The 22,640-nt window shown below is 36.0% G+C and overlaps 1 protein-coding gene across 1 annotated transcript; it reads left to right on the top strand.

Moving 5' to 3' along the window:
* Positions 1-3,677: 3,677 nt before the first annotated feature.
* Positions 3,678-13,731, top strand: LOC100025159 (leukocyte elastase inhibitor). The gene is made up of 7 exons (XM_001376154.4): positions 3,678-3,809; positions 5,809-5,985; positions 8,734-8,871; positions 10,297-10,414; positions 11,262-11,404; positions 11,511-11,678; positions 13,228-13,731. Exons 2-7 carry the CDS (start codon positions 5,818-5,820, stop codon positions 13,636-13,638), a joined length of 1,146 nt encoding a protein of 381 aa, XP_001376191.2. The 5' UTR covers positions 3,678-3,809; positions 5,809-5,817; the 3' UTR covers positions 13,639-13,731.
* The last annotated feature ends 8,909 nt before the right edge of the window (positions 13,732-22,640 follow it).

Raw genomic sequence — 22,640 nt, 5'->3', positions numbered from 1 at the left:
AGCATCTGAAAAGTCATCATGTTTTGTATGAAATAAACTTGTTCTGTTTGGTCCTATTGCTAGGACCTAAAAGTGCTAGCTAGAATCAACAAGTAAAGATTGGAGAGAGGTATATTTGGTAGTAGTAGGGGGTAGGGGGGAGGTTTACAGACAATTAGAGCTAACCAAAAGGGGGTTAGGCAACTTTGGTGAGGGGTGAGTCACTCATCATTGCTCTTTTTCAAGCAGGGGCAGAATATTATAGAGAGAATTCCTGCTCATAGGTAGATTAGCACAGGTGATCTTCAAGTTCCCCTCCAGTTCTATGCTTCTACAAATATTTCAAAATAGAAGTTGAATGAGTTGAATTTTAAAAGATTTATTCAAGTCTTCGATTCTATGCTTCCATATTCAGGGTCTTCTGATTATTTTTGGTGAGCAAAGCACATTATAGAATCATGTCTATGATAATTATTTGAACATTTTGAGTAATGATTGCAAAATAAGTTAGATTAAATATTAATGGCCATTATCTTTAAGATGACTGAGAAGATGAAAGGCACAGAAAGGTTGTAATCCATATTTGAAGAGGGAATTATCACACTGATGAAGCCTTGGATTCAATAAATAGGGAGGTATCCAAGTCAAGTCCTAGAGATATAAATGTTTTGATGGCAATATTTATACAGTTGAAGCCATTAGTATGGGGCAACAAATGGTTAAAAAATTACACTAGTCAGGACAAAACAAGTATATATATATATATATATATATATATATATATATGTACACACATACACACACACACACACACACACACACACACACATATATATATATATATAAAATCCAACAGAATTACATTGTATATACAAACCTGGAGGAAGACAGTCAAGAAGAGAAACATGGTAAAATTAACATAAAACTCTGGATAAGGAAAGAACATATACATAAATATAAAGTCATTCAGTATTTATTAATTACCGACTATGTTCCAGGCTCTGGGCTAACAAAGAAAGGCAAATGATATGTCTTGCCTTCAAGGAGTTCCCAGTTCAATTAGGGGCATAATATGAAAACTACAATGTAGAGTCAAGCTATAACTAGTATAAATTGGAAACTATTCACAGTGGTTGACCCTTAGAAATAAGCATGTTGTAATACTTTAGCTGAGTCTTAAAGGAAGTCAGGGAGGCTAGATGAGGAAGGAGAACATTCCAGGAATGGGGGGGCAGCCAGTACCAACACTCAGAGTCAAGAGATGGAGTCTATTCTGAGGTGAAAAACAACAGGCCAATGTCACTATACTGCAGTGTCTGTGGAGAAAAGGAAGATATAAGAAGGTTGGAGATGTGGGAGGCATAGATTTTGAAAGATGTGAAAACAAACAGGATTTTATTTTTATATTTGATTTTAATGGAAATATACACACACATGTAGTGAGAATATAACTATATATAAAAGGAATTAATGTGTAAATAAATATATAAGAAAATATGTGCACATATAGACACATCTTTACATGTATATATATGGAAAGAATTAATGAATTATAAGTCATTTATTAAGCATTTTCCATGTGCCAAGCACTATGCTAAACAGAGACAGGGAGAGGAGCAAGAAGAGAAGGTCACCAATGTTAATTTCAGGTCTTAACACGTTTCAAACTCCTACCCTGTCATAAAAAGAGACAGAGAGAAAACAGAAATATATGAAAAGCAGGTTCAACTTAATACTCAAAAAACATAATAGTCTGGAGCCATTAAAATTTTTTTTCAGTTACATGTAGATAAAATTTTTGACAATTGTTTTTTAACATTTTATAATTCAAGTTTTCTTCCTCTCTCCCCACCCTTCCTAAGGCAATAGTCTGAGGTAGGTTATATCTGTACTTTTATGTGATACATAGTTCTGTATCTCTGATGTCATAACAGAAATTGCATATCACACATACAAAGAAATCATAAGAAGGAAATATAGTGGAAGATGCATGCTTTGATCTGTGTTCAGACTCCAAAAGTTCCTTCTTTGGTTGTGGGTAGTACTTTCATCATGAGTCCCTTCTTGTTTATCTTGGAGACTTGTTTACTGATAAAGGTTTAATACTTCACAATTGATCACTGCACAGAATTTCTGTTATTGTACACAATTCTTCTGGTTCTAATTACTTCACTTTGCATCAGTTCATATGTTTTCCCATGTTTTTCTGAATTCATTCTGTTTATAGTTCCTTCTAGCACAATAGTTTTCCATTAAACCACATGCCACAATTTGTTCAACTATTCCCCAAGTAATGGACAAAGCCTCAGTTTCCACTTCTTTGCCACCACAAAAAAAGATCTACTAAAAATATTTTGATACAAGTAGGTCCTTTTCCCTTTTCTCTGATCTCTTTAGGATACAGACCTAGCAGTGACATTGTTGGGTTAAAAGGTATGTATAGTTTTGTGACCCTTTGGGGCCTGGTTCTATATTGCTCTCCAGAATAGTTGAATTACCACCAATTTTCCCACATCTCCTCCAACATTTACCATTTTCCTTTTTGGTCATGTTAGTAAATTTGGTGGATGTGAGGTGGCATCTCAGAGATGTTTTATGCATTTCTCTAATCAATAATGATTTAGAGCATTTTTCATAGGCCCATAGATAGTTTTAATTTCTTCCTCTAAGGACTGCCTGTTTATATACCTTGACCATGTTTCTATTAGGGAATGCCTTGTATTCTTATAAATTTGATTCAGTTGTCTATTTATTTGAGAAATGGGTCTTTTAGCAAAAGCACTTGCTATAAGATTTTTTTCCCCAAATTTGTTGAGAGAATAGCTAATCCAATCTCTTTATTTTACACATGCCAATAGGGTCCTAAAAGATAACTAATTTGCTTAAGATTACATAAGTAGGAAAAGACAAAGAATCCAATCCCAGGTCCTCTGACTCCAAATCCAGGGTTCCTTCCATTAAGGCATCCTGTCTTGTATCTATAGTTCTCATAGTTTTTTGATTTAAGATTCTTCATGGAGATATTGTCTTGATGGCTATATGAACAACCACTGGCATCAGGAAGAACCACATCCAACTCTTTAATTATATTCCTACTTTTTTGTGTGACTATGGATACCAGTGGGGAACAATTCTCTTAAATTCTCCGTGTTGCAGAGGAAGTGTATAATCTGTATTGGTTGAGATGATTCCTACAATGACCAAATATACCTTCTGTCCCAAAAGAAGTCTATTAATAGCCCAGAAATTATTCTGCCAACTGGTGGGGATAGTTGAGTTGGGAAATGTGTGCTTTGAATAAATAACAGGGCAATCCCTTATTCTCCAGGAAAACAAGTCTAATTTAGATTGATGTCTCTTCAAAAAAACAAAAACAAAGCCTCAACCTGTTCTTTTCATTGCAGATGCTAATTGAGTAGATTGTTGAGTTCCATTTACATTCATTTCAACATAATAGCATATAATACATTTATTTTGCAAGCAGTTCAATTTCTTGATTGATTTAGATGACTAATAAACTGCTGATTATACCAAGAAATGGCAAAAAAAGAAATCAAGGATATCGATTAAAAGGGGGAAGGAAAAGGAGAAAAGTGGCCCTATTCATTGCAAGCTGCGGTACTTTGCCTTACCTTTCACAGGGAGAACACACCCAATTTCTCCACCCCTGGTGGACTTCCGCCCCCAGACTAGTAGCTTTTGCTCCTCCCCTTCTGGTTAAACTTTCCTGAGTATAGAAGGCACCGGATTTTGGGCTGGCTGAGTTTGACAGCTGATTTCCTCGAGGGAAAGGTTCACAGTTCAGTTTCCTGTACCCAGACCCTGATCCGGTAAGAGCATCCCTTCAGGGGCTAAGACAATAGGAAAAAAGGGAGGGAGGGGGAAAGAGAAAGAGAAAGACAGACAGAGAGAGAGAGAGAGAGAGAGAGACAGACAGACAGACAGACAGACAGACAGACAGAGAGAGAGACAGAATGTGTGTGTGTGCGCGCGCGGTACCCCTACCACAGTTCCAGAAAGAACTTCCCGCTAACATTGGCTCACCGAAAGTGCAGCGGGGTAGAGCTTCCTAGGCATGATTGGCAAGGAAGGCAGAAGCCAGAACATGTGAGCTTGGAGGAGGTTCCTTCTTCATGGTCCCCACTACCCTCTCAGTACCCCTCCCTATTCTCGAGCTGCAATTCCGGGATTCTCAGGACTGGGCCGTGACCCCTCCTACCTCTGGCCCACAGCCCGGGTGAGCCGGGAAACCTCTTTCAGGCAGGGAATTAAGCCAGAGACTGGTTCCCTAGTAAGGAAGAAGTGAAACTCCAGAACTCCAGGAACACACTGAAACGCAAGAGGTTCTCTCTCCTGGCCTGGGAAAGAAGGGGAAGGAAGGAAACCTCGGAAACTGCTGTACCCCCACCCCCCACCCCCCATGAAGAAAATGAAGTTGTAGATCATAGGGTTTAGTCGCTAAGTATAGGATCTTCGGCTGTCTGGTGTGGGAAGGAGCTGAGGGCAATAACTGGAAGAGACCGGGGTCCCCAAACTCTTTACCAACTAAATTCGTTCTTCTTTCCCTCTCTCTATACCTCTTCGCAGGCTTACTTTGGAGTCTATAGGAATCAGTTTTAGGTTTTCGAATTCAAATCTTCATCCCCGCCCCCCTCCCCAGGAGAAGTTGAAGCAAATGTATTATGTGTAAATGTAGAGTCTTAAAGTACTTTCCTCCCAAATGTTAGTCTTGAGAAATTAATCTAATACTTTTTTGGGGGTGGGGAATAGGGCATGGCCAATGGCAGGATTTATTTTGATTGCTAGTGATATTTGTGTAAGGGTTTTGTTTGTCAAACGATGTATTTTCGTTAAATGATAAAATGACTACATTTTTTTTAAAAAAGAAATTAATCTTGTGCTCTGTTTAAGGACTGTCAAGTGTAATGACAGTTCAAAAAACATTTGAGATCACCTATCATGTGAGGGCTTCATAAAAGGCACTTTGAGAGTTCCAAATCTGCTGAAACCTTGGTTTTGTTTTGCCTTTGACATTCTGACTTTGGGACACTGGCAGACCCTAGTGCAAACTAGTTCTCAAGCATCTATTAGATCTGTGATCTTGGACAAGTCTTTTAATCCTTAATTGCTTCAATTTCTTCAACTGTATAAAGAAGATGATTTTAGCATTTACTTTCCAAGGCTGTTGTGAGGATCAAACAAGTTATTATATGTAAAGAGCTTTGTAAACCTTAAGTGTTATATTAATACAATACCACTACTACTCATTGTTATTATTATTAACCTTTCAGGGTGTTCAGTAACTCTCTAAGTTGTAGAGAAGATTTGTTTTGGAAGAGAGTTTCCTCACCTGGGAGTTCCTTATCCCTAGCACCTAGCAGAGTGATCTGCACATAATAAATGCTTTATAAATGCAATCTTAATTGAATAGTGAAAGCATGGCCCCTAACTTCATGGATCTTACACTGACAACTACAATATATGTGACATTTCATTGACAACATTTCTGGTAAAGATATTACAGATCTTTCTACCAGTGTACATCCAATCCAACTGGAGAAATGAATATTGTAACATCTTTAGAAAAGTAGAGCCAGATATTGTGTTACTACTGAACATTAATCTTGGATTGCTCTTCCCCAGTTTCCACCTTATATATGAAGAAAAAGACAGAAAGACCTAAAAGGGTTTGATTTTCTCGCTCCCTTCAAGTGTGATTCCAAGGTTCTACAGTTCAGTCAGAACAGGCTAAAGATTATGAAAAATGCTAACATCAGGTTGGTTGGTATGACCCTGAGACGTGTCAAAGAATGTTATTTTTTGTTGTAGTGTTCAACCATGGAGCGGCTGACTGTAGCGAACATCCACTTTGCTATTGACCTCTTCAAGAAAATGAGTGAAATTCATGCAACAGAAAATATCTTTATCTCTCCATTGAGCATTTCAACAGCTCTGGCCATGGTTCTTGTGGGAGCCAGAGGTAATACTGCAGCACAGTTGTCAAAGGTCAGGAAAAAATCTATCCTATTAATATGTTTGTCAGACACTACATAACTATGGCCATTAATTACTTTGTGCTGAGTGCCTAATCTATTCCATTGATCTACTACTCTTTATCTTAGCCAGTATCAGATTATTTTGATGATTGCTACATTATAATGTGTTTGAGATCCAGTTTTCTATTAATATGACAGCATATTGCTGTTTGTAGTACTTAATACTAATTTTCTGGGCTTCAGTGGGTTGTTAAAAGTTAAATATTTTCATATATATAACTCGTGTCATCAAATTTATTGAAAAAGCAGCCCCTCCAAAGATGTAGTTAATTTATATTTCTCAATCATTTCCCACTAGCAGAAATCTATTGACATGAGATGGGCTTCTACTGCTGCTTTGCTTGAGGTCATGTGGTCATGTACATTGTTAGAGTATACATCTTATGCAGTAGGATCTATCAAGCATTCTTACATATTTACAAATGAGCAAATCTCTATGATTTAGGATAGACAATAGAAAGAGCTTTCACGCCACCAATATGGCAAGAAATGAAAATCATTCTACCAAGATGAAAGTGATGAAGACTTTCCTCTGGAGAATTTTCTTAAAAATGGTAACCAACTAATTTCCTGGGATGATTTGAGTATTGGTCTGCCCAAAGTTCCGGGAAAGAACTAGCAACTTTGTGAGATTTCTCCTGTTCTATGAGGTGATGATGTTCTCAAACTTCTCTTTGATAGCACTCTTCTCCAGTATGATTTCTCCAGAATGATCACTGAATTTGGAATTAGGAAACCTAGGTCCAAGTCCATGTTAGCTGTATAACTTTGGGAAAGTCATCTAACCACAATGAGTCATAAAAATCATCTAACCACTTATATATAAAATGGTAAATTAATATTTAGATTACCAGCCTCAGCTTTGTTCTGTGGTTCAAATTAATTTATATAAAATATTTTGTAACTATAATGTACCATATAAAAGTGTAAATATACATTGCTACCACTCCCATAGTATGATTGCTATTACTAATATCACCACTACCAAAGCAGAAACATCTCATTTATAATACAACATACTAAGCCATAAATAATTTTACTATATTTTTTCCTTTATGAAAAAGATACAACTACATATGAGCTTTCTCTTTTATGAAGACTTAGGAAGGACAATAGATTATTCAATTGGGAAAATAAAAGACAAGTACCAGTTGCTTGCCAGGAAAGGAACCATTAATGACCTGACATTTTTTTTGTTTGCATCTTGGGTTCTTGGAAATAACCCTAATAGACCCATAAGCTCAGTTTGGGAAGAAGTTTATGAGTCAAAGATATTACTTATTCAAAAGCATCCTGCCCTCACTTTAACTGATCATTTTAAAAATAGTACATTTTCTCTTTATATGTTACAAACTTTTATTTTAATGGAGGAAATTTCGCACAGTAGCTAAAGGGCTGTCTTTAGAGTCAAAAAGACCTGGATTCAAGCTCTATTTCAAAAATATTGACTATGTAACATTGGGAAAATCACTAAATCTCTCATTGCTTCAGGTAACTCTCTAAGGTTATAAGTTAGAAAATAATTGCCTTTCTGAGAATATATAGAAATTTAGGAAGCTTCCACATTAGGAGTTGCAGCTACCAGTCAAATTATATTCAAACAATATACATACATATACATATGACCTATGTATATATGTATAGATAGCTACATCCTACTACAGCTTAGGGAATATCTGGTTTGAGATTTAGTTATTTCCTTTCTTTCTTTCTTTTTAAATAAACCCTTACCCTCCATCTTGGAGTCAATACTGTGTATGGCTCCAAGGCAGAAGAGTGATAAGGGTTAGGCAATGGGGGTTAAGTGACTTGCACAGGGTCACACAACTAGGAAGTGTCTGAGGTCAGATTTGAACCTAGGATCTTCCATCTCTAGGCCTGGCTCTGAATCTACTGAGCCACCCAGCCTCCACCATTTATTTCCTTTCTTTAAAAAAAAAAAGAAATTAAATGACTGTGAGTTATTTATTGTAACCTCCCATGTCCAACTCCTTATGAAAAACATATACTTTGTACTGTGGTATAGTTAGGTTTATTGTATTTTATAGTCAATGAATCAGCCCAGTCATAAAATCATCTACTTTCTTTTGATAGAAATAGCAAGTGCTTGCATGTTAAAGCTTGAATGCTATTTTAATATATTGATATATGAAAAAATTAGTTACTAATAATATCAGAGTAATGAGAGGAAGAAATTATTATATTCAATATATTTCAATTAAACATATGATAATATCTCATTATTCCTAGTTAACTATATAATTTCACAGCAAAAATAGTTGTACATAATACCATATATACATATATATGTACACATATAACATTTAAAGTATTAAGAAAAAGTCTGATACTTAACCACAGTAAGGAGAGTAAAAATTGTTTGCATATGAATAGTAAAGAATTCTGGTTTCATTTATTTAATTATGTGATCCTGCAAAGAAAAGGCAAAGAAAAATAATAATGTATTAAATATTTTATACTCACTTGTATGGCAATTTAGAAAAACATTCTATGGTATAATTATTATATTTCATATCTGTGTCACTATAATTTTTCATACCTTTATGTTTGATATACTATAAAAATGTATAAAATGAAGTTCCAGAAATTATTAATAACAAAAATAGAGTAAATTAAGTTGGTAGAAACAAAGCAGTATCTTCCTATTCATAAAATATTTTTTCCCCAAATAATTTAGACCTTTCATTTTGATGAAGTTGATGAAGTTCACTCAAGATTTCAGAACTTAAACACTAGTATAAACAAACATGGAGCTTGTTACATCCTGAAACTTGCTAACCGATTATTTGGAGAGAAGACATACAATTTCCTTCCAGTAAGTATGTTTTGGGGAAGCATATACAGAAAAAACCTCTCGTTTCCCTCCAATATTTCCTAAACTAGATGTTCATTAGAGAGCACCAAACTAGATTAGTATTACTATCCAACGAAGAAAATTTTATTGAGAGCCTACTCTGTGTGATACGTTGTGATTAAGGTAATTGAGGATAGAAAGGGGTATGTATGTCTGTGTATACACATATATGTGTGTATATATTACATAAAGAATTTGGAAGCTTCATTATTTCAATTTCTTATACCTTAGTTTTGTGAATTTTGAATCATAAATTTTTAATTTTCAAAAGATGAAAAACCACATTATTATGCATTGCACATAGGACTATTTCAGGATAATACTTTGAAATCAGTCACTTGGTAGAGGAGGTTCTCTTGCTTGACCATATTGGATCTATCGCCAGCAGATTGTTTCATTGAGGTCACATCAAAACTGCTGTGTGCATCAAGACCTTATTCCTTGGATGATCTCCTAGACTAGGATTCCAAATGTAATCCTTTCAGTGAAGGAGCAGCAACTGATAAAAGTTTTTTTTTTTTACAAAGTTCAAAAATCAACTAAAGTAATTCATAGCACAGGTTGGAGGTTATGCTGAATTTTAATAAGAAATGGACACATTTTCCACGTTTATTAAATTTTCTAATTTTTTGGTAAGTTTATAGTTTCTATATTTTTCAAGTTATAGTGTATTATTTTGTTTAAAATTACACTAAGATTTTTGGGACACCATGTTCATGCATACACATAAATCCATGGACATACCTATATCCATGGATATATGTGTAAACATAAGTATTTATATACATATATGTATGTCACTATATCCATACACACACACACATATATATATATATATATATATATATATATATATATATATATATATATATATATATATATAACTGACATAGTCCTTGTTCTGAAATATCATAAAATCTATGGAACTAATGAATGACCTCAACAAGGAATATCATTTTGATTTTCACACTTTAATAAATGTGATAATTACTGTGAAGAACTATAAATAAATATTATAAATTGAAATTATATTGATATCAAACAATTGAAATCAATCCTTTTAATAGGAATTAAATTCTAAGATTTTTAAAATAGAAGAACATTTACTAAGATATTTGGCCCAAGCCATTTTCAATATTCTCTGAGGCAGATTAATTGAATGTAAATTCTCTTCATAATTTTCACTGTGAAAAGCTGTTAGCAATAAGTTCTTTATGAAAAATTCCTGTGATTTTGGCGAATTGTATGTAAGTCCATAGAAAAGCACAAGAGTTACCTGTGTCAGATTATTGGCCTGGGAGAATAAGGTTCTCTGTTGTTTCCTCTATCTTTGAAGGATTTTTGACAATTATTCTAACTCCTATATTTTATTTTTCTCTTTTGTAGGAATTCTTGGATTCTACTCGGAAATTCTATGGTGCTGAGTTGGCCACTGCTGACTTTCAGCATGCTTCAGAAGATGCAAGACAGGAAATTAACAAATGGGTCAAAGAGCAAACAGAAGGTAAGAATGCCAGGTATAGAAAAAAGAACAAAATCTATTTGTATACACTGTATATACAAATCTATGGTATATACACAAATATTCTTTCTTCTCTGTTAACCATTTTACTAACATTCTCCATCCTAAGCCTCCTATCTCTGTTCCTCAACTGATGCCTATTAAACAGAAGAGGACAAAATTCATTTCTCAGCTTTCTTAGGAAGAGCCTTTGGCATCTCCATGAAATCTGCAATGGGTTTGTCTGCCTTGATCATTTCTAGTGATAGAACTGGAGCTGGAATCAAGAAGACTTGGTTTGAAATCTTACCTCAGACACTTAGCAATTTACTTAACTTCCTTTGGACCTCAGTATTCTCATCTGTAAAATAAGGGAGGAGGATTCAATATCCTATAAGGTCCCTTTGAGTTCTAATTCTATTATAATGTGGTCTTATAAATGAAATTATACCATAAGATTTCACAAGAATTACCATCACTCTCTGGCTATAGACTTTGCTTGAATAGAAAGAAAAATAATTTGCCTTTTGAAGGTGAGAAAAAAATCCTTTCGGATTCTGAATATTCCGTTTCATACAGAGGTACTTGCTTGCTCTATCCTGTTGACTATGGATTTGTCTTAGATTCCACTTCCTTTCTTTGATGCTCATGTATCATACTTGGCTGAACAGATCATTATCTGATTTAGTGTGTAAGCATTTTAGACATGACTCTTTGAACTTAGTCTTCTCTATGACTGTCCTCGCATGTTAAGATTAAGGTGTTGCATAATTCAGTTAAATTGCAGTTTTGAATCATTCAGATTCAGTGCTATTATATATGAGTTAATAAATTATCTCATGCTTTTCAGGTAAAATTCCAGAACTATTGGCTTCAGGCATGGTAGATAACCTGACTAAACTTGTGCTGGTGAATGCCATCTATTTCAAAGGAAATTGGGAGTATAAATTTGATGAGACTTTTACTACTGATGCACCATTTAGACTAAACAAGGTGAGGGGGAAAAGTTGGGATACAAAGAATGGCATGTGTGTGTTTGAAAAAAAATTCTTCATATATTATTCTGCGTTATCTTTTTTATATGTTTCTAAATGTTCAGAGAGAGAAAAAAACAGTGAAAATGATGTATCTGAAAAAGAAGCTTCCCTTTGGTTATATTGAAGATCTTAAGTGTCGAGTATTAGAACTTCCTTACAAGGGCAAGGAACTGAGTATGACCATTCTGCTGCCAGATGATATTGAGGATGATTCTACTGGCCTGGAAAAGGTACCTTATATACTTGGGATACATTATAGTCTTTCTTTGGGCACACTGATTTCTTAAAATTATAATATACTCCAGATTGTGGGGGAAAATGCAGATTTTATGCTATAACTAAAATAATAAAAATATTCTTAGCATAACTCTCTTTATATATTACTATTGGAGCTCCCCAGTAAGAGATGCTTCTCCTATAGAAAGTGTCCTTCATTCATGTTTTTGAGTTGTGCTTACAGGTTTAATTTTTTTTAAACTCATATTCCATCTTAGAATCAATTCCATGTATTGTTTCTGAGGCAGAAGAGAGGTAAAGGCTAGGCAATGGAGAAACATAAAAAATAACATATGAATTAAGTGACTTGTTCAAGATCACACAGGTAGGAAGTATCTGAGGATAGATTTGAATCCATGACCTCCCAAGTAGACTTGGCTCTCAATCCCACTGAGCCACCTATCTGGCCCATACAGGTTTACTATTAAGGTGACATATTAGCTTTATACTTTTAAAAATAGCCAAAAGCAAATTTTTTCAATTCATTTCATTAATTTTGAAATTTTTATTAGAGTTTCATGCTGAGAGAGACAATTCTGAGAGACTTATAAGAAGGAATACTATCACTTGTTTATATGGATATATGACTTGGAGTTGTGGTTTTAAAAGATTACCCTCTTATAAAAATGAATAATATGGAAATAGGATTTGAGTGATAATACATGTAAAACCCTGTGGAATTGCTTGTTAACCCTGGGAAGGGGGAGGGAAAAGGGGAAGGAGGCAACAAGAATCATGTAACCATGAAGAAATTTTTAAAAATAAAATAAAAGTTTTAAAAGTTTTAAAAAGTTTACTCCTCTACAAATAGGCATGGATTCTGGTATAAAAAGATCCCTGGATTTTGCTCCACGGAGCCTAGGTTCACTCATAATTTTTCTCCCAGTTATTGTACATTCTTGAATAAGAAATCAGTAAGTATTTCTTAAGCATTTACTCTGTGCCATAGACAATGCTCAGCACTAGGAATATAAAGAAAAATCCAGAAAGGTAAAATCATTTCTACCTTAAAGTAGCAATATTTTCTTACAAGTCAGGCAATTGATACACTCAAGAAGTAGTTTATAGTTTAGCATTCCATTTTCTTATTTTAAAATGAGGTTTTGGACTGGATGATCTCCTAAGGAGCCATCTAACTTGAAGTACTGTGATTCTATGAACATAGGCTTTGTAACTACAAGTACAGGAATTTAGACATAGTAACAGCTCAGGAAATATTTGACTAGATCACATGCCCAAGTTCCTTTTGGTTGGACTGTTTGTTAGTTACATGGAAATTCTTCTCAGTTCTGTCATCAGTAGTCAACTTATTGGATAAGATTGTGGTCCTTAGAAAGCAATCAGTTTTGTGTGGTAGAAGAGGATGAAAAAGAATAATGAAGCTTCTTTGACCCATCCATTCATATAAATAATAACTGTAATCATTTTGTCAGTTCATCTATCTCAATAATTAATGAAATTTATTGTCAGGGTATTATCCTCTCCCCATCTTTCTAATTCCAGATTGAAAAGCATCTCAGTATGGAAAAGTTCACAGAATGGACAAATCCTAAAAATATGAGTACCATTGATGTTCATGTACGCCTGCCCAGATTCAAGATGGAAAATTCTTATAACCTCGACTCAGATTTAGCACAAATGGGTCTGGATGATCTCTTCAACAGGAGTAAGGCTGATCTATCTGGAATGTCAGGAACCAAGGATCTCTTCATATCCAAGATTGTCCACAAGGCAGTTGTGGAAGTGAATGAAGAGGGCACGGAGGCAGCAGCTGCCACTGCAGGCATTGCAACATTTGCCATGTTGATGCCAGAAGAAGAGTTCACTGTTGACCATCCATTCATATTCATTATCAACAACAAATCCAATGGAAACATTATTTTCATGGGCAAGTGCAGTGTTCCAACCTCTTGAAAATGTCAATTAAGTAAAGAATGGCAAATATTAAAATCATGGCTTATTTACTCTATCACACCTTCCCAATAAAATTACTGTTCAGAAATATAATTTGAGAGTCTTTCCTAATTACAATTTGTTTGCCAATTAGTCAAGAAATTTCAGACATACTTATTTCTATATTTATTTTTGTCCCAAAGTTGTGCATCTTCTGTTGAAATGAATCAGATAGATAGATTAGTGCCTAGAAAGGGCTCTCAAAATCTGTTTCTTCTCTGTTGCTATCAGAGCTAAAGAATGATTTACGTCAGATAGGAGAGTGGAAATTGAAATTCAATAAATATGGACTAGATGCCTGCTATATGCATGGCATTTGGTAGATACTTGGGCTATAAAGATAAGAGTGCAACAATCCTTGCCTTAAGGACAGAGGGAGAAAGGGGACACTGCAAAACATGTATACCAGTGAGTAGAGTGTGCAGGTAGAAAGCTCTAGTATGTGTTAAAGAGATGACCTTTTTGTTATTATCCTTTTATACAAATGGCATCTGTGAGATAATTTCCAAATGAAAACATCAACATTTCTCTCCTGATACCCCAATAATAACAGATATTTAAATATTGTGTCAGGTCTTCAAAGTGCTTTATCTTTTTTTTTTAAACCCTTACCTTCTGTCTTGGAATCAATCCTGGTTTTTGGTTCCAAGGCAGAAGAGTGGTAAGGGCTAGGCAATGGGGGTTAAGTGACTTGCCCAGAGTCACATAGCTAGGAAGTGTCTGAGGCCAGATTTGAACCTAGAACCTTCCATCTCTAGGCCTGACTCTCAATCCACTGAGCCACCCAGCTGCCCCCACATACATTATCTTATTTGAAAGGCAAAACAACCCATTGAAAATATATAGAATAGGCATTATTATCTCCATTTTATAGAATGGGATGAATGATTGAAGAAAAAAATATTTTTTACAGGCTTACTGTGTGCCTAAATGCTGGGCTAAACTCTGGGATACAAACACAAAAGAGAATCCCTGCCCTCAAGGAGTTTATATTCCAATGGGGGACAACATATATAGGGGAGATGTGTCTAGTGTTTTGACATGAGAAATTCATAGGGATGGTTAATAAAGCCATAGTGGTCAATGGACATGTTCCTTTTCTAGAAGTAATAAGTGTTTTGGTTACTATTCCTGGAGGATGAGGTAGGAGACTAGGAGGGAAGAAAAGCTATATGGCAAGATAATACCTAGTTGAAGTGTGGGATAGAGGAATAGGTTTAGAGCCAGGTAATGGCAGCAGGAAAACTGGTAACTACTACATAGCAGGTTAGCCACAAGATGGCCAAGGTGTGACTTGATCAAGATATAGAGTAGGAAACACAGGTTTGCATATATACATACAGAGAGATGATGCCACTCATGCCTCACACAGAGTCATAAATTGTTAGAGATAGAAGATCTAGATTTCTCTTGGAGGCTGTTGACCTTTTTGTACCAATTGTACCAATGACCAAATTAAAATTTAGAGGAATTAAGTGACTTATCCATGGTCATAAAACAATATCCTGTCAAAGTAGGGATGAACTGGAGCCTAGGTCTTCTTATCTGAGTTGAAAGAAATCTCTATTAGCTCATCTGAAAACCAGTGTGTGTGTGTGTGTGTGTGTGTGTGTGTGTGTGTGTGTGTGTGTTCTTCATAGATCCAGGTAACATCCCACAAAAATGAATTGTTACAGACCTAAAGAAACATTTCTTGTCATGTTATTCACATGTGCCAAGGGTTTACACTCTTCAAATGCAATTTTGATTGAAGGTGGCACTCTCCTTATGTTTCCTAATTTTTGGAATGCTTTCACAAACCAGACAGATTACTTTCTAATAAGCCTTCAACAGGCAATTTTACCTCGGAATGGTCCCTTTTCAGCATTCCCTTGAAGTACCTAATAAGGGAAGAAAAGCTAGGGGAAAGCTAGGCTGGTGCCAACTGAAATTCTTCCTAAAGAAATGGAAGGTTACAAAGAATTTGTTTTTTTAAAAAAAAAGGACACTGAGGAATCTCCTGCAAATAGCTTTATAGCATCTTCTTCCTAATCATCCCTATGGGACTCTGGCTCATTTTGTTTATGTTCAACTATTAGAGGACACTTCCTTTTTTAGTACTGGTTAGATATGCACTCAGGTTGCACTGATAAACACCTGGGATGCTCTTGACCATGCTATGCTCTGCAATACTCTGAGGAAGACAGCGAGGAAGACAGCTAGGTGGTATAGTGGACATAGTACTGAGTCTAGTCAGGAAGACTCATCTTCCTGCATTCAAATCTGGCCCAAGACATTTATTAGTTGTGTGACCCTGGGCAAGTCACTTAACCTTGTTTGCTTCAGTTTCTTCATCTATAAAATGAAGGAGAGAAGGAAATATCAAATTACTCCAATATCTTTGCCAAGAAAATTCCAAATAAGGTCACAAAGAGTTAGACATGCCTGAAACAACTGAACAACAAATATTCTGAGGTTCTGTGCTGCTCACAAAAATGGTGTATTCATTAAATCTTTTTCCTATTCATCTGATATATTCTCTAGGATTAAATTTAACAGTTTGCTCTTTGAACTACAATGTCTAGTTGAAGGTGTTGGGCCTAATGCTCTACAAAGAAACATTATGTTTATAAATGAAATGTATTAGAGTGTTGGTTTGGGTGTTATGGAGGAAAGGAGAAATAATGTAATCTCTCCCCCCCCCCCCAGTTTAGGACAAAGGACAGAAGGAGTTGATGATATATGCCAAATAAGGTAGAAGGAGGATAAGATGGATTATTCCCCCTTCAGTACTCTCCAAATATGTCTCCTCACTAATCCTGCTTTTTACTCCCCTCTATTAACTGTTCTCGTAGATTAACTTCTTCCCTTGGGGAAAGAGAGAGAAATCAACTCTCTCTCTCTCTCTCTCTCTCTCTCTCTCTCTCTCTCTCTCTCTCTCTCTCTCTCTCTCTCTTCCACTCTATTTCCTTCACTCACAATGAAGTCATTTGAGAATAGATGATAATCTTTATTCTAAACAATTATTGTCAAGGGTAAAACAGGAAGATGTCTGAAAGGTTACAGTCTAGAGGAAGGAGGGGAAAGGAAGTCCCTGTCTGTCTAAATCTTCCTTCCCTCACTCCAAAGTTGAGAGACCCAGACTTGACAGACTGGCCTCTGAGAGGTTCAGGTTGTCATGCAGAGCAATGTCCAGACCCAGGGTGTTAAGGAGCTGTGAGAGGTCTTGTTAGGGCTGCTTCTTCTCTTCTCAGATTTCTGCTACTTCTTGCTGGCATCTTTGGGGGGGGGGATGGTGATCAGGTTCAAGGAGAGATTTAATCTAGTGCTCAGGGTCTAGTCTCAAACAAGACTTTCCTCTTTGCTGTGTAGAGAGAGACAGAGAGAGAGAGAGAGACAGACAGACAGAGACAGAGACAGAGACAGAGAGAGAGACCAATGGTTCCCACTCTTAGAATCTCCTCCTCCTTCTGGATTCTAATCCTCTTGAGCCTCTTCCCCATTGTGGATGAGACACCTCTGAACTTTCCAGACTGTCATTCAAGTTCTTGGATTAGACATCTATCACAGAAAGAATAAAAGAGAACACAGGCTTCATGAAAATCACAAGTCTAGAGATGGAAGAGACCTCCGACTGCATCTATTCTATACCTCTTCATTTTATTAATTAGATAATTTAGATGAAGTAATTTGCCCTTGGACATGCAGGAAAGAATTAAGGTTCTCTGACCTCAGAAGTAGTGCTCTTCTTACTATCTCATATACATCTGATAGAAACAAGGAAGTATGAATTCTGACATTCCATAGCAATTTTCTCTAACAGAATTGTCCCGAAGGATATGTTTAGATATAAGTTGTTACATAGGAACCCCTCATGCTTATTTCTTTTGTGGATTACTCATTAAGCCCTATATGGAACCTGGATTTTACTGCCTAAACACCTTGAAGATTGTCAGATTATTCTAATATGAGTCCATTCTATTTTTATGGACTCATTCTTCAGACTAGATGGATAGTGAAGTTAAGGCCAGAAGGAATAAATAAACAGGACCAAAAGCATTTTATAACGGATGGTTTGGAGTACTAGGCTTTAATTTGGCTTATTTCCCAGAAATGTTACATACAAATTATTTAAAGGAAATAATTTGAGGAAGGGGAGACAAGACTGATTATTGCCAAATAAAACGAGGCTCAATATTTCATGATTCTTACTTAATCCTGCTTCTTTAGATAAAGAAGTTCCTCACATTTTCATCATTTAAAAAGGAAGGATTACAATATGCGGTAACCTAGAATTTAGAAATGACTGCTTAACTTTCAACCACTTCTTCATCTAGTTTTATAAAAGACAGTTGAGGCAGGAATGCTTTTTTGCCTTTTCACTTGCTGATTCCTTATTAAGCCTTAAAATGGATTGTCATACAAGAAAGAAAGGATAAAAGAATTGGCATCCATATCAGACTAGCTTAAATTGGATTGAGAATTGCCTGGAATAAGGAAGAGATTCTGGGAAGTAAAAGTTTGAGGAGGGTTTCCATCTTCTGCTGGGTGTCCCAACCAATTCAAAATTAAATCTGCAGTTAAAATAAGATTTTGGAATTATTAAAAATTTAATTTGAAATAACATGGCAAGTAATATGTAAATAAAAGTAGTCTGACTCTAGAAATTGAGTTTAATTGACATTCTCAGGATCATATAAGAATCAGAAGTGGGACTTGAACCTTGACCTTCTTACCTTCATATCTAGTACTAACCCCACTATATCGAATTGAATTATTTTTCCTATGGAGTTTCAGGGAAGCCCACTAAAGTATATACTTCAGATATTATTTTCCTTGTTTTACAAATAAGGAAACTGAGTCTCTGAGAACTTCACAGAAACATATGTTTAAAAGACCTTAGTGACCATTTACTCCTACATCTCATTTTACAGATGAGAAAAGAAAAAGATTAGGTGATAATCATAGTCATACATCTAAAAAAAGTGTCAAAGACAAAATATGAATCTACATCTTCTGAACTCTAAGACTATCACTATCTGCAACCATGTGTTGTTGTTCACTCATTTCACTCTCATTTGACTCTTAGTGACTTCATTTGGAATTTTCTTGCCAAAGATACTAGAGTGGTTTGTCACTTCTTTCTCCAGCTCATTTTACAGATGAGGAAACTGAGATTTGAACTTGGGTATTCCTGACTTCAGGTCTAGCCACTCCACTATGCTACCTAGTTGCCCAGATATGGAAAACCACATGCTTCCTTTATGCATGCATTTCTATCCTTGCCAATTTAATTACATTTTCAATAATTCTGTAATTTAAATTTAACTTGATCTGGTCTTAGAAGAGAATAACAAATGTCTTTCCTATTCTTAGAACTCTGGAAATCACATGGAAATGGACATCAGCATTGAAACTATTAAACTTTCTTTTCCTAGTTCCATGACAAAACTCCCTAATGCTTCTTGTCTCTTCTAATATCTGAGATCAGCAGCAAAAAATGTGTGTTTGGCAGATATATTGTTTAGAAGGACTAAAAAGAGAAGCAAAACAGATGTTTTCTTGAAGGAGAATGATTCCAGAGAATAGAATTAGGAATGATGAATGGAAATTGTGAGAAGCCAAATTTCAAGGCAAATTAGTTGGATATGGATACTAGTTTGGGAGTTATGAAACTTTTTCTGTCAATGTCAGCCTCATGCCCATTGATAGAAATTCAAGACTCATGATGAAGAAAGCGCCTCCTCCACTAGGTCATAGTTATTGAACCCTGAAATCCTAGTTATAGCCCTGGTCAGCAGTTCATAAATTTAAGGGCCATAATAGGAGTGGGATTCCCTGTCACTGAAGTATGTAAATATAAGTACAGGTTATATAAAAAGGTCTGTGCATAGTTAAAATGATTTGAAAACCTTAGGTTCATAAGATAGAATGCTTAGTTCAAAGTTCTCTGTAGACAGTTTTGCTTTTATGCACTAGCCATAGGATTTAGTATAGAATGAGTTTGTTTTTAATTGTTTAGCTTGAAATTTTTTAAAAAATGCATTCTGCATAAACATATTTTAGTCATATAGATTGTTTTTTGTAAAAGCTTATGCTACATTGTGTTTATTGTAATTTTTCTATTTTTATATATTGCTATAGTTTTTTTTAGATAAGATTGATTTAGTTATTAGCATTATAGGATTTTTATGTTACAAACTGGTTTTGCAAAAGTTTTCTAGTTGTATTTTGATTTTTGGATTTTTTTGAATGTTTTTATACTTTGCAATTTATATTTGTATTCAGAAATTCTTGTTTGTTTTTGTGTCTGCAAATGTTTGCACTTTGTTTGATATTTGTAATAACTTAGTGATCCCTTTCCATTCCCTTCCTTTCCTTTCTTCAAATCCCTAGCATAGGAAAGTTAAGATAGGAGTAGGTAAGTAAGTGTAGTAGTTTGTTATTTGGGGGTAAGAATTTAGACTAGGAATACAATGAGGGGAATTAAGTTTATTGGTGTGCAGACACCAACACAATTTTTATCAAAATAAGTTTTAGTCTTCACAAAGGGGAGAACTGAATGAAAAAAAGACTTTGCAATGTAGTAGAGGCTGGGGAGAGAGAGAGCTTGTGAACGAAGATGCAGGGCTGGAGACCTAGCTCTAGCTGTCAGTCGGGGAAAGATTCCAATGGAATGTTCCCAGGAGTGGCAGTTGGAGGTTTGCTGGCCACATTGGGGCTGACTTGTCTTTTGGACTTGGTCTCTGTCTCTCTGACTCTGGGCAGTTTGAGCTGACAGTGGGAGGGGCCTGGAAGTCACTCTTTTTCCCTAGAGGTTTGAACCTGGCTGAAAGACCCTGGTGGGGCTGACTTGGTTTTTGGACTTTGTTCTCTGACTTTTGACAATTGGAGTTAACAAGAAGGAAAAACTTGGCTTTTGAGTTGGTGGTCTATTTGAGAGACTTTGAACTTTGTTTTTTCTCTGGGGCTGAAGCTGAGAGACCTTGCTGAATTTTGAGAAGAAGAAGAAAGAAGTTCTTAAAAGGCTGTTGTCCTCCATCTCCCTAACTGTCTAAGAGTCACACTTGTGACTTCCCAAACCCTCAATTTTACCTCATTTAGATTAGGGAAATCCTCATCCCTCTTACCTCAGTTTCCCCTCCTGTTATCCCAATAAACCCCTTGACTTGAAAAAGGAAAGGAAAAGAATATCTTTATAGTTTACTCAAGTGGGGAGGGAAGGAGCCAAAAGGCTTCAAGAAGAATTGGGAGGTGAGGGAAGCAAGGGAGGAGAGGGTTGGTTAAGGGAGGGAGTGAGGGAGGAAGGAGATTAGGAAATAGATTGATCCATCAGCCATTCAGTAGGGATCAATAGGCAAACCCCAGAGCAGACCCTAGAGCATTCCCTTGTAGGCAAGTTCCCTATACCAGTATTCCTGTGTGGCATCCTTCAGCATTTCTCATTCCTCCTCCATTACAAATAAGCAGGTTTAGGTTCCATTAGAAGCTTTCTCTCTAGTCACAGCCAGCCAGAGAACAGCAGTCATTACTGAAGAAACAGTTCCCCACAGTTTATCTCTCTATTTCAATCAGTAGTAGTTTTCCCTCAGTTTCCTTCTGTATTTTAACAAATAATAGTTCCTTTCAGCTTATATCTTCTATTTCTATTATTTTATTTCAAGTGGCACCCCTTAGTCTGACTGTACCCAACAATCCCACAGGCAGGAAAGAAAAGATAGACAAAAGATGTTCAAACAAGTGATTTTTGGTGTGGTGGTTTGGGCAGCCATTGCCTGTTTTGGGGTTTACCATATTCTATATAGCAGGATAACCCAAATGGTAGTGGAGAGTGTGGATTATGTAGGAAACTTGATAATGACTGTGTTACAATTACTTTTCAAAATGAATTAGTTCTCTGGCAAGTCCTGGCACAAGTATATGTACTCTTCATGGCTGTGTTACAGACTTTAACCCAAGTGAGGAAAGTTTTCAGATTCATGGTTCCCCTTAAGGCAGAGAAGGTTATGGCCATTGACAACAACTTAGATAAGATGATTAAGGCAGTGTTTGAACAACTAATCAAAGAAAAAGGTCTAGATCTAGTTATGGGCAAGGACAATGGGAAAACTGAGAATACACCTCAGGAAACTGAAGGTAGCAGTGAAAATGAGAACCAGGCTGCTAGTGCCCCCAAGAAAATATATCCATTGAAGGAAGTCACCAAGCGAACAAGCTCCCTCTCTCCCCAGCCTCTACTACAGCAAGTAGGAAGTAGCAAAGGCATGGATTTGTAAAGGAAAATCTGGTCACATGCACAGAACAGAAAGAGCAGTTTCAGACGCTGGGGAAGGGATAAAATCGAGGGCCAAAGACTGTTGAGGATCCTTTTTTCCTGTTCAGCTAGGAGATCACTTCTTGTTGGCTGCTTGTCTATGCCTGAAGGAGGTGATGAACTCATCAAGAGTTCAAACCCTCTTTCTACTCTGATGAACTTTTACTGTGTCTACAATTTAATCTGAGGACCAGTAGGTTAGGGTAGATTATACAGAGTGGGGATTTTAGTTAGAGAGCTGATTTAAGCAGCTTGAAGACCTGAAGATGGTTCTGTGAGGAACCCATAAAAGTTGGGTGGAGAATATAAATTTTGAGATTTAGGGACACCTTTTTCTCTGGTCCTCCATCATTTCCTTTTACTTGACTATAAATGAACTATGTTACCATTTTTAAAGAAGAGTCAGATAAAGTTTTAGCCTAAGAATTTATTCTCAGGCCTACCCAGGCCTGTAGAGCAAGTTCCTCTGAGTATATACAAACAACTATACAAACTCTTTTAGTGATCTTACTCATCTATTTCAAGTATGGGGTTCAGATGCTGAGTCCTAAAGGCAGGATGTTCTACCTGCAAAAGTATGTCTGCTGATGGTCCTAGTTCTAGCTATACACAGGACTTATTTCATATGGTGAAAGAATTATGCTGTTAATCATCAGGGCTATAGGAAGAA

The sequence above is a fragment of the Monodelphis domestica genome, chromosome 3 (genome assembly GCF_027887165.1).
Source record: "Monodelphis domestica isolate mMonDom1 chromosome 3, mMonDom1.pri, whole genome shotgun sequence".
Lineage (NCBI taxonomy): Eukaryota > Metazoa > Chordata > Mammalia > Didelphimorphia > Didelphidae > Monodelphis > Monodelphis domestica.
Note: the sequence above shows the minus strand (reverse complement) of the source record. Positions and strands in the feature narration are given on the sequence as shown.

What these genes read in the sequence shown, in the direction of transcription:
- LOC100025159 (XM_001376154.4), top strand. Translation starts at nt 5,818, where the DNA reads ATGGAGCGGCTGACTGTAGCGAACATCCACTTTGCTATTGACCTCTTC. An exon ending in AGACATACAATTTCCTTCCA is followed by an intron (nt 8,872 to 10,296) that starts GTAAGTATGTTT and finishes TCTCTTTTGTAG; the next exon opens with GAATTCTTGGATTCTACTCG. An exon ending in CACCATTTAGACTAAACAAG is followed by an intron (nt 11,405 to 11,510) that starts GTGAGGGGGAAA and finishes CTAAATGTTCAG; the next exon opens with AGAGAGAAAAAAACAGTGAA.